Source organism: Gymnoscopelus braueri (assembly GCF_963280865.1).
Source record: "Gymnoscopelus braueri genome assembly, chromosome: 1".
Classification (NCBI taxonomy): domain Eukaryota; kingdom Metazoa; phylum Chordata; class Actinopteri; order Myctophiformes; family Myctophidae; genus Gymnoscopelus; species Gymnoscopelus braueri.
In genome coordinates, this window is record NC_137603.1 from 42,744,923 (window position 1) to 42,756,774 (window position 11,852).

Genomic DNA, 11,852 nt, shown 5'->3' on the forward strand with positions numbered 1-11,852 from the left:
AAAAATATATGTAATTCCGACACAAAATAGTTACAATATGATACAGTGGACACATTTCAATATCATCTATTTCATCTATTTCAGATTTTTTTGTGGCTATTTTCACATTACAGGTTCATGTCATGAAACCATGTATAGGAATACATGATCTTTGGGCACATTATGAAAGGCATGACATAGACCAACCATCCTGTCAAGAGACACACTAAAAATAGTAGATTGTCTGTCACTAACAGCTACAGTCCTCCAAACTCTGTTTTGTAATGTGACACATCTGAAAAAAGTGACTCTGAAAAATAGCGCCTGACAAAGTTTAGATGTTCTATAAAATAAGACAGCATGTTTACATACACTCATATTACTATACTATTACATAAAACATGCAAACCAATTAGGCAACTAATGAAAAATCCCAAATCATTAACTTTTATTCAGTTGCAGTTCTTGTCCAAGTCCCTTTTTTATTGCATGCTTGCTGCACTTGCATCTCTGTCTCCAAGAGAACTGTTTGGAAAATCCTCCAGTACTAATGTAGGGTAACCGCAGGGACTTCAACAATATGCTGAATTAACAAAGCTACTGTACAGTATTGAGTGCATGCCATGGACAAACATTTCACAATCGAGATTAATCCACCAGAGTACATCTATTCATAATGTGACTTGGTTTTGAGTCAATCTGATGATCATTTGATGTTTCTTCCATTTCAGACATAATAACTATGAAGTCATTTAGCACAACTTCAATATTTTCATTCAAAAGCCTTAGTCTGAAAACAAACATTTATGCAATTGATTTACTTAAGGTGTATAAGCAGGGTGAAATAATGTTAGCACACTGTACCAAATGCTCATGACAAACATCCAGCCTGCTCTTCCATTTCCAACAAACCGTTGAGTAAAGGTCCAGAAAGCAACTGTTGTCTTGCAACCAAACATACTGAGACGGTTCAGTCGATTAGTCTCGTTTATTTCATGAGGATTTTCTTCTGCCCGTTACTGTGTGTACATGGACATGTGAGCATCTTGTCTCTCCATGCTTGTATATTTTAAGTGTAATTGTGTATTTTCAAATTATAATCATATTATGTGTACTGTATGCATGTTTACTGCACGAGTTTGTATGTTTTCAATATAGATATATCTGTATATGAAAGCAGGTTCTAGACCCAGCCATCTGATCCTATATGCATGTAGGTTCTAGACTCAGTCCTCTCTCTCTGATTGTAGGCAGGTTCTACACCCAGATCTCTCTCTTTAGTGTATGTATGTACAGTATGCAGGTTCTAGACACAGCCGTGTGAGTGTGTGTGTGTGTGTGTGTGTGTGTGTGTGTGTGTGTGTGTGTGTGTGTGTGTGTACTAGGTTTAGAACGTACATTATGTAGGTTCTAGACCAAATCTTTTCGTATACACAGAGTACTCTTTCTCTGCGTATGTATGCAGGGTCCAGACCCAGTCCTCTCTCTCTCTCTCTCAGTGTGTATGCACTGTACAGTACATTCTAGTGCCAGCCCACTTTTTCTGTAATCTCTGTATTCTCATGGCGCTCTTCATAAAGCCAGCTGTGTTTAAACTCCGGGCTCTTATCCATCAGCTCGAACAGTCTGAGGTACTCGTCTGCGTACACATGCCCAATCAGTATGTCCGGTTGCATATCCATCTCTGATAACAGTTTGTCGCCGCTGTCTGGAGACCATTGACTAGAAGAACAAGAGACAGCAAGGAAAAAGTAGAGAAGAGAGAAAGTCATGTTAGCTGGAACAGTGTTTTATATATGGCCTGTATCTGAAAAAAAATACGTTTACAGAGACAGACACAAAATGAGACGTTTAAACAGTGTCTCCATTTAATAAGCACCGGCTTCGAATGCTATCAATGCATTGAATGGGAGATTATCACGTTTTATCAGACCTTTGAATGGGCGAGTATCCGCGATTTAGAACTACCCGCGATTTGTCAGACCATTCATGGGGCGTAATCAGGAGCTACTGACCTACTTGGAGGCGGAGCAGTCCCCACAACAATATTTACGATTCTGTGCCCATCGGTACATAACTCGAACGGCGCTGAGTAGGCACAGGCGAACGTCACACCGTTCAGGACGGCAACTCGGTCGCCTTAGCTCCCTCGGTGGTCCTTCACGGGGTGACAGTTCGCCTGTGACTGCGCGCCTCCGTCATGGTCCGAAACCAAAACCGAAACTGAACTATTTAAGTCATCTCCGTTGGTAGGTCAGTATGTCTTGATAACACCCAATGGATGGTCTGATAAATCGCGGGTAGGTAAGTAGGTCGCCTATTTCGCCCATTCAAAGGTCTAATAAGTCGCCTATTTCGCCCATTCAATGCATTGATAGCATTCGAATCAGGTGCACCAAGAGTAAACATGTACATGTTTAACATGTATGTTGGCGGCCCCAAGTGGCAGCAAGAGGTAACGGATTGACTTGCTTCACTGGTCATACCGGATCACTGAAACCCATTGTGGTGAAAGTACAGCATATTAATCAGGGACTGATCTTACATGATTTTAATTGTTCAGCACCTCTTGTTTTGTTTAAATATGTTGCATAGTGCAGCAGTCGTGTCAAAAAGCAACACATATTGGTAAAGAGAACTAAAACCACAACTGCTAAAATCGTAATTTTTGGTCTGTACTAAACATAGTTTACAGGTGTTTTTCATGGTTAAAAAACACCATCGTGAAATTGTTTTAAGGGAGTTGGCTTCAATTACCTGTTCATGCACAGTGCTCATTTCACTCTGCACTGCTGTACTATACTAAGTCTGTATTCACTGTCATTATAAAATACAGTTGTCAATCCCCAACACTGATAGTATGTGTGTCTGTGAATAAACTATGTGGACACAAAGTTTCCATACATGGCCAAAACGAAAATTTCCTCTGAATAATATAGAGCACGTATTCATTCGGTGCATATACAAAGCAAATGCATATATTGGAGATTAATTTGGTAAATGTACTAAAAACAACCTTGCTAGGTTTATCGCCAGCCTATAGATTTCTATTCTCATGTGTGTTCTTATATCTGGACACGGTTACAGGTGACTGTAAACACCAAACCTGCCCTTGGGGATTATAGGAGCCAAATCTTTTGGGAAAATAACAACAACAAAAATTGTTTACTATGTTGTTTACCATGTGGCCATGGGGTTGCGCTTTTGGGGGCAGGTAGTGAGGTTCACTGTCATTGTCAGAGTTTGACCCGGAAGGACAAGCGTTTTTTTGGCATGAAAAGTATGTTTGGCACCCTGTTTGTTTCATAACGATTTTCTTTAATAGCATTGCTGCTGCTCTGTGGAATTAATAAACTAACTGAATCATATATCATATAAAAATCATCCACCAAACACTGTTACCGCGGATGGTGTGGCAAATTACACGGCTGTCAAAACATTGAAGTTTAGGTGGGTGCATAAGAACCTCAGCGGAAATCAGCTAGTGAACTTCGAGGATTCCCATAATGGCTGCATACCAGCAAGGGCGAGGCCCGCAAGCAGCACCTGCTGGGCCCTTTTTCAGCAGGAATACTATTTAGTTCACCGGAGCAGTTCTCCATTGCTTTACGTGGACTCTTGAATGTTGTTCAAGCGACACATCTGATTTTGAGAAAATGTCCAGCCAATTTGGTAGAACCAGGAAAGATAAGCCACGGAAGTACAGGTGTGTGACAGTATTGATTCTAGTGATGAGGACTTATGTTGTATGTTTATAGAGCACCGAAGTCTGACGTAATTTACGATACAGAGCCACCTCCCTGACAATATCGCTGAGAGAGTTTGTTTATTTTTGGACCACAATTCTTATATGAGACGATTCTAAGATGACCCAATGTTATTCTCCGTAGAGAAATTACTTCCGCGACCCAGGGGATGAACGAGTGACGTCAAGACTTCTGTACTCTATTCATTAATGTAGTGTTGTTCAGGAAAAGCAGTCACACACTTGTAGCCTCAATGGGTAAGTTATTAATTATCAAGAATTATAATATATACAGGGCTAAGGTGGCACAGGGGTAAAGTTCCTGTCCACCAATGCGGAGAGCAGGGGTTCGAATCCTCTGCTCTGCTTCTGGCTTGGCCGAGCACCCATACCAGCACACTTAGCAGTGTTTGCGAGAGGGTGGGTAGGGAAAACTTTATTCGTACAGGCTAGGAGGGGGTGCACGCACTACGTCCTCCCGGTGGGGGGGATCCTCCCTGGCAGGTGAGCCAGTATGGTTCAATTACAGTGACAACACACAAGTGTATGGGGAATTTATGAATTGGCATAACAACTAAATTGGGAGAAAAAAGACATTATAACACCATTTAAGAGAGTGAAATAAGTAATGTTCTAGTTATACAATGTTTCACATTCACAACCAAAATTGTAGGCCACCCTCAACACTGAGTGTCTCTTGATATTAACACATCGACCGCCAGAGGTTAATCTCATAATGTACTCACCAGTGCCAAGGTGTTTTTGTTGTTTTTTTGTTTTTTTCATGTCGCCATAGATCTTGTTAAAATCCTTAAGATTGAGCTCTACACGGTCTGTTTACATCCGCGAGATCTCCCTGTATCTCCCAGTGAAGATCGCGTGTCAAACGGGGTATCCATGTTGTAGTTAGAGCGGATTACGTTAAACAGTGAAATGCGAGGAGAAAAAACTACAGGAAGAGAATTGAGTTTCAGTTTCGTCTGTAGAATGGGAGCGGGCGTGATCGTCAAAACCGGATCCCAAATAATTCTATTTCCGGTCATCAAACCGGAAACGGAAGTGGATCAAAAAAATTCCGAAAGTGCACCCGGACCGCGCATGCGCGAAAAGACCGCAGCCCGTAGGGCTACGGTCTCGGCGCTTAACAGTTGGATTTAACGGACCGTAGGACTACGTTCTTGGCGGTTAATGTGTTAAAGGGATATTTCACTTTAAAAAAAACTTTTGGTGATTTTATCGTCTACTCAGGCTTTTGTGAGCCCCGCAGACACCCGCAGACAGTTTTTAAGTTGCTTGATTCAATATTTAGATATTAGATATTCATTTTATCAGACACGCCCCCTTCCTATACAAACCCATTGTAACTTCAAACTCCATTTTTAACATGTTAGATTCATCAAAAACACCCGTCCTTGGTTCTGGTGACTCATACCGCCCCCTAATACGCGAGGGGGCCGTGTTTTTTCAATCACTTTTTTAATTTATTTTTAATATTTTTTTTGGAAAATGAAAAAGTAAAATACAATTATTACTCTTTTTTTTTTTTTTATCTCGGAAAAACACGGCCCCCTCACGCATTAGGAGGGCAGGGTGAGTCACCAGAACCAAGGACGGGTGTTTTTGATGAATCTAACATGGTTAAAATGGAGTTTGAAGTTACAATGGGTTTGTATAGGAAGGGGGTGTGTCTGATAAAATGAATATCAAATATCTAAATACTGAATCGAGCAACTTAAAAACTGTCTGGGGGGCTCACAAAGGCTTGAGTAGATGATAAAATCACCTAAAGTTTTTTTGAAAGTGAAATATCCCTTTAACATTGATAGTATTCTAATTATGACTAAATAAGGCAATGGATATGTGATATAGTAATTATCACCTGGCGTTTGTTATTGGCCAGCATATGAGACCAAGCCATTTGGTTAGGTGAAATCATGTAATGTCATATCAAATTTTGATTTAGCAAATATATAATCTTACTTTAGTCTGTCGATGAGCTTAGCTTTCCTCTTGGCCATACATTGTTTGACCATGAAGATCATAGTGGATGCATTGGAAGGAGACAAACCGGAGGAGAACAGATCAGCTCTGGGACGCAGATGAACCAGACACAGGTGATCGTTAGGGAGCTAGGAGGAGGAGACGGGAGGAGAAGGAGATGAGAGTTAAATATGCTTTTCAGTTTCAGTTTAGTTATACAGTGATTGCTTTCTTCCTTACTTTGCCTTTCCCTCTCTTAAGTGTCAAACTCTGTTTGGACATCCCAAACGACTCCCAGGGCTCCTGGATATAAAGACAACAGGTTATGTAAATTAAAATAAATTATAAATATTAACACATCTAGTCAAGAAATTGAACTTCTAATTAACTCTCTCAGTGCCACGCCCGAGATTTCCCGAGTTTTTCCCGAGTACCCTCCCTGCCAGCACGAGAAATCCTGAGTTTTTACTTTTGACTGTGGTCGCGCTATTCTGTTTATTTTTCATGATCACTTTCGCTTCCTGACTCCTTCAGACTCATTGGGTTCCGGTTTGATGACGCAGATTCCGTTTCCGGTTCTCATTTTTTTCCCGCGGTCATTTTCGGCCAGAATAGGGAAAGTCACGGTTTTCCACACGGTATAAAAAACGAACGGAGAGGTCCACGTCTACTCTCTTTGGTCTGGGTGACGATCAGTCATCGTAGTCGTGTATCACATCGTAATTTAGTCCGATCAACGATTGTCGAAAATGTCAACATCCGGTTATGACCGGATGTGACGTGAGCCTGTTTGGGAGGGGGCGAGTGAGCCAGCGAGGTCATCAATGTGTCGATTTGTTGCTCTCTACTGGTAGAACTGTATTATGGGTTTAAAACCCCAATCAGATCATTTATTTGAATGAAAAATTACAAAATTTAAAAATAAATAAAAAACGCAAATTGCTGGCACTGGGGGAGTACTTTATGAAAATACTCTTGGCAGTGAAAGAGTTAAGGAACTGGTCCAAAAGATTACACTAAACACCTGTTTCAAAACAAATCTTTACATTACAGATCATCTTCACATTACTGGTCATTAAATGACATAATCTTCACATTACTCTACCATTTAGAACTCTTTACTGGTAATCATCATCATTATTAAAACTCTTTACAGGTAATTTTAACATGACATTACTAAAAACATCTTTACATTTGGTTATCTTTGTATGACGTCATTAATAGAACTTTTTACATTACTGGAAATCTTGACATTACTGGCCATCTTTACATAACATTAATACGTCTTTACATAACTGGTCATGTTTACATGACATTACTGGAAAACTTTACATTACTGGTCATTTAATTAAGAATTTTGCAGCATTACACCCTATTTTTTCTTCTTACAGTTACCTTGTGTAGTAACTGGATGTCCCAAGCCATCTGGCAGAAGACACTGAAGGCTCTGTATTGCATCATATCACCTGGCTTGGACATCATCTTCTGTTATAATAATATTCGTATTCATAGTGTTAATAAATATGTACAGAAAAAATAAGGAGACACACAAACACTAACAGACTGATGATACATATGCATGAATATCATTTACTAACTTCTACCTAGTAGTTACAGCCTACTATGCAGAAGATGTATGTCGGTTACTTGTTCACAAGCTATGTCTGTTATTTAGACTGACAGATTGTTTGCTTGTTCAGAAATGATAAGTATGTTATTTACAGTTACTTTGTAGTACTTAATATACAGCATTTACCCCGTCAAACTAGGGTTAATGCTACTTACTCCAATCTTGCACTTTGTAAATCACACTGCATAGGAGCATCTGCTACAAATAAATGCCAACGTTGTAAATTGACAGATGGATGGATGGACAGACATAAGGATGGACAAAGACAGATAGTTCTCACCAGATATTCACTCTCGCTCATGAAGAGGAAGAGTTCTATTCTTCCGTGTCTGTAGACAGACATTTGTTCGAACAGAGAGTACACCATCTTCAACAGCCTGGCTCGTTCAAAAATCTGTGGCAGTATACCCACCACCTTCACTGGGATGTCTGCGCACACGCACACACACACACACACACACACAGTTTTCTAAAATTAATGTGTATCTTTTTTAAGTGCCGTAACTACCAAGTCACTTTAATTTCTTATTCCTGCGCAATTTCTAATTTGTGTCCATGTGTGGGTCTGTCTGCCTCCAGTTTGTTGAAGGTTCAGTTTGCTACTCTGCGTGTATGTGTATGTGTGTGTTTTCTCTGTCTCACCATCAGTCCAGTTGGCTTCTGATATCCCCAGATCAGAAAATAGTTTATCAGCGGTCATGGTAGGAGGTTTCAGGTATCCACCACAGATGGGATCCAACTTAAAATAATCACAATGGACCACTTTTAACTGGCCATCAAGACGCCCCTCCAACTCCTGAACAAGACACAGACATACACATGTATTGTAAGTTATTAACCAATACTGAACCACACATTCCTATCATCACAACACACATTCATACAGTATATCACAACATACAGATGTTGGGTTAAGGCTGGGTGACGGGTAGGAATAGGCCGTTATATATTAGGTAAGTCAATGCTAACATGCCTTATGTGTCTTGAGGTGTACTGCTTCCATTTTACCTGTAGGACAGGTGTGTTTGTGTTATGCCTCCTACGGGTTAGGTGTATTTATGGTTGTGATGCTCATGGAATTTTTGCTGCCAATTGATCGTCAGATTCGTCACTCAGTACAGGTAATATAATCAATTGCCATAATCGTGTACAAATATTATGTTACCTGTGTATCCAGGTAATCCAGGTGTATACACCTGTGTTAGGTGTATTAATGTGATCTTACCTGTAGTTGAGGTGTACTATTGTGATTCTTACCTTTAGATAAGGTAGGTAGAACTTGTTCTCTTCGAGAGCCACCAGTCTTTGCGCTCCAGCATTCAACAATGTTCGAGTCAACACTCCTGGTCCTAAAAGACAAAAAAAAAAACAGAGCACGTTTAATGCTGGAGGAAAATAAGCACTCATGACATGTCCAATCACTCCACTTGCCATTTGTGCTCATGGACCCATAATTGCAATATCTATGACATAATCTGTGCAAGATGTTTGCCATATTTCTAACCAGTCTATAAAATAGATGATACATGACTTTTCTCATCACGTATGAACAAAACAGTTTACATTGCTCATACTGGTCTGACCCTATACTCCTTAATTGTACTTTTATATGTACATTTTCATACTTTCAAACTCTTACATGATATCCATGTTATAATAACCATAATCATACTGTACAATACTCATATTAGAACTATAATCATGCAATAACCATATAACCATTATATAACTAACCATAGCTTGTGTTTAATTAGGTCAAATAGCGTATAAGCACACACACACAAAACATACAAATGTCACAAACACACACAGACCTGGATTGCATTCGAAGATGGCTGTTTTGGGATTGTCCAGATCAGGGCCTAGGTGTTGTGTTACCAGCTGGGCCAGTGCTGGATCCACTATGTAGTGTCTGCAAGCCTTACCGCGCTTAATCGGAGGAACATTCTCCTCTCCTGCCATGACCTCCAGGAAGTCATACCTGCTTATTGGACGACTCTGATCCACAAACACACACATGCACGTACACACACACACACACACACACACACACACACACACACACACACACAATTAATATCCTTGAAGACTAAATTACACAACCGCAAAACGTGCAAATGTCAAAGAATGTCTGGCCATTAGAATAATATGAATGTTAAACCATGAATGCACATGCAGTCTACCCGTAAGGCCACAGTACATTTATATTTTTTCAGTCATTCTCACCCACAGACCAGAATGCGGAATAGTGGTATAGTATATCCTACAGACTCAACGTGTAAACCAAGTAAAAACAACTGACCTGTAAGGCCGACAGGTTTCTCTGTGTCGGTGTTGATGAAGGAGAAGTCCTCTCAGCCCGAGGTGTTTGCGAGGAGGTGCCAGGTGGGGACCGACTGGGCCCCGAAGAGAGTGTGTCCAGGCTGTAGGCTCTTCTCTGGGGCATGAGGAGGACACAGGGTCCAGAAGGTTCTTTAGGAGCCAACACTCCGCGAACACAGGGTCTACTACTGTGTGTGTGGCAGCAGACAGAGCGCATTGCCAACACCCCCAGTCTACACATCTGAGTGGACATGATGGGGATGGATGGATGGACGGACGGACGGACTGACTGTGAGGGAAAGGTGGTCAGTGCCTGGAGAGATAGGCATAAAGGAATGACAATAATTCATTAATGATACTTACACAGTAAGACCATCCTAGATGAAATAGTCACAGACAATTTCAATAAAACTAGCCAGGTTTTTGATTGATTGAATCAAACTTTGTTTGTGTTCGTTTACGTGCTAAAAGAGTGACTTTGAGAGCTGTTTCACCGTACAATGTAAGTCAATGAGGAGCATGTTTTGAATTATCAATTTCTAATCAATGGAGCAATTATTTTAGATTTCTTGTCCACCTTTAGAGTTACATCATGGCAAGGTAACTACACACATTTGATGGTCACCCGAGTGAAAGTCCTGTAAATTCACAGTAATTAAATACACGCGATGATGCGATTGAGACAGCTACCGATAATAAATATTTGTCGTGGAAATATTGCAGTCAATATCAAAAATGTTTCATAATAATGATAGAATGCACACGTGCCTAAAAGCGAACCGAATGTTCTGCTTTTTCTATCAATTTCTAATCAATGGAGCAATTATTTTAGATTTCTTGTCCACCTTTGGAGTTACATCATGGCAAGGTAACTACACACATTTGATGGTCACCCGAGTGAAAGTCCTGTAAATTCACAGTAATTAAATACACGCGATGATGCGATTGAGACAGCTACCGATAATAAATATTTGTCGTGGAAATATTGCAGTCAATATCAAAAATGTTTCATAATAATGATAGAATGCACACGTGCCTAAAAGCGAACCGAATGTTCTGCTTTTAACTTAACACAAATAAAACGGATTAAAACATGTATTCTTCCAGTGGAAAACAAATGACTCGCATATGAAACACGATGTTCTGCTTTTAGGCAAATTAGGATGACTTTTCGGTTATGGTAAACATTAGCATGCTAGATTCTAGGTGGCTAGCTGTTGAAGCTAACGTTACATCACGATCAACTGACACTTAAATAAAAGTGTACGTTCGGGTTTTGATCACAGTGGAATAAATAACTGACCAACCTTTACGTGGGGGACAGTTCTGAAACGCCTCGTATGTGTCCCTTGAAGACGACAGCAGTCACGCAGGTGTTTGTAGTTTAGACATGGTTGTCATAATACTGTGACATTGAACAACACGCTGCATGTTGACCCTCCTCACGTATGTTGATGCGGACCGCGTCACGGCGCTCAGCTAGTGTTGCCAGGTTTTGCGAAAGAAACAAGCAACCAGTCTATGAAAACAAGCCCAAAAGAAGCGAGCCCTTCTACATTAGCCATTTTAAAATAGCTGATCTACAAGCTCACAACGCGTCGCGTTGTGAGCTTGTAGATCTGCTATTTTAAAATAAAATTACATTTTGAACATTTTTTAAATGTTTTTGAAACATTTTAACAACACAAATCTTGTAGGCTATGGCATAACATATTTTCAGATGGGGGTCCGCAGACAAATACATATTAATGTGGGGGTCCTTGACATGAAAATGTTTGAGAACCACTGGTTTAAGCAACAATAGGAAGCAGAGCTCAAATCAGCAACTACACTTGACTTTATAAACAACCCAAAAAAAACGCAACCCGCCGTCCCGCCGCAACTACCAAGCAACTTTACAGGGAAAAACAAGACCAACGTTTCTTATAATAAGCCGACATGGCAACACTATCTAGCGCTCAGCTAGCTTTCGTGCAGGCGCATGTGGATGTCGTCATTATTTACCCGACTAACGAGATGTGATCGACACCTTCGACAGCCAATCAACGTCTCTCGCTCCACACGTTACTATTTCATGCGGAAGTCGTCGAAATCGATCGACTACTAGCCTGTGATGCTACTTAATCTAGCGAAATTGTCTCAGGTTTATAATTAAACTACGTTTCAAAAACAATGGCTTGCAAATAAACTTCTAAG

At 40.4% G+C, this 11,852-nt stretch overlaps 1 protein-coding gene across 1 annotated transcript; it reads right to left on the minus strand.

Annotated features, from left to right (window-relative positions):
• Positions 1-93: 93 nt before the first annotated feature.
• On the minus strand, positions 94-11,105 carry tfb2m (transcription factor B2, mitochondrial). Its single transcript, XM_080427483.1, has 10 exons — positions 10,964-11,105; positions 9,637-9,969; positions 9,149-9,332; positions 8,592-8,683; positions 7,977-8,130; positions 7,615-7,763; positions 7,100-7,189; positions 5,945-6,007; positions 5,705-5,853; positions 94-1,701 (listed from the first exon to the last, which is right to left on the minus strand). The coding sequence occupies exons 2-10, from the start codon at positions 9,907-9,909 to the stop codon at positions 1,503-1,505; spliced, it is 1,353 nt and encodes a 450-aa protein (XP_080283609.1). The 5' UTR covers positions 9,910-9,969; positions 10,964-11,105; the 3' UTR covers positions 94-1,502.
• Positions 11,106-11,852: the final 747 nt, after the last annotated feature.

What these genes read in the sequence shown, in the direction of transcription:
- tfb2m (XM_080427483.1), bottom strand. Translation starts at nt 9,909, where the DNA reads ATGTCCACTCAGATGTGTAGACTGGGGGTGTTGGCAATGCGCTCTGTC. An exon ending in AGAAGCCAACTGGACTGATG is followed by an intron (nt 7,764 to 7,976) that starts GTGAGACAGAGA and finishes GCGTGTGCGCAG; the next exon opens with ACATCCCAGTGAAGGTGGTG. An exon ending in TTAAGAGAGGGAAAGGCAAA is followed by an intron (nt 5,854 to 5,944) that starts GTAAGGAAGAAA and finishes TCCTCCTCCTAG; the next exon opens with CTCCCTAACGATCACCTGTG.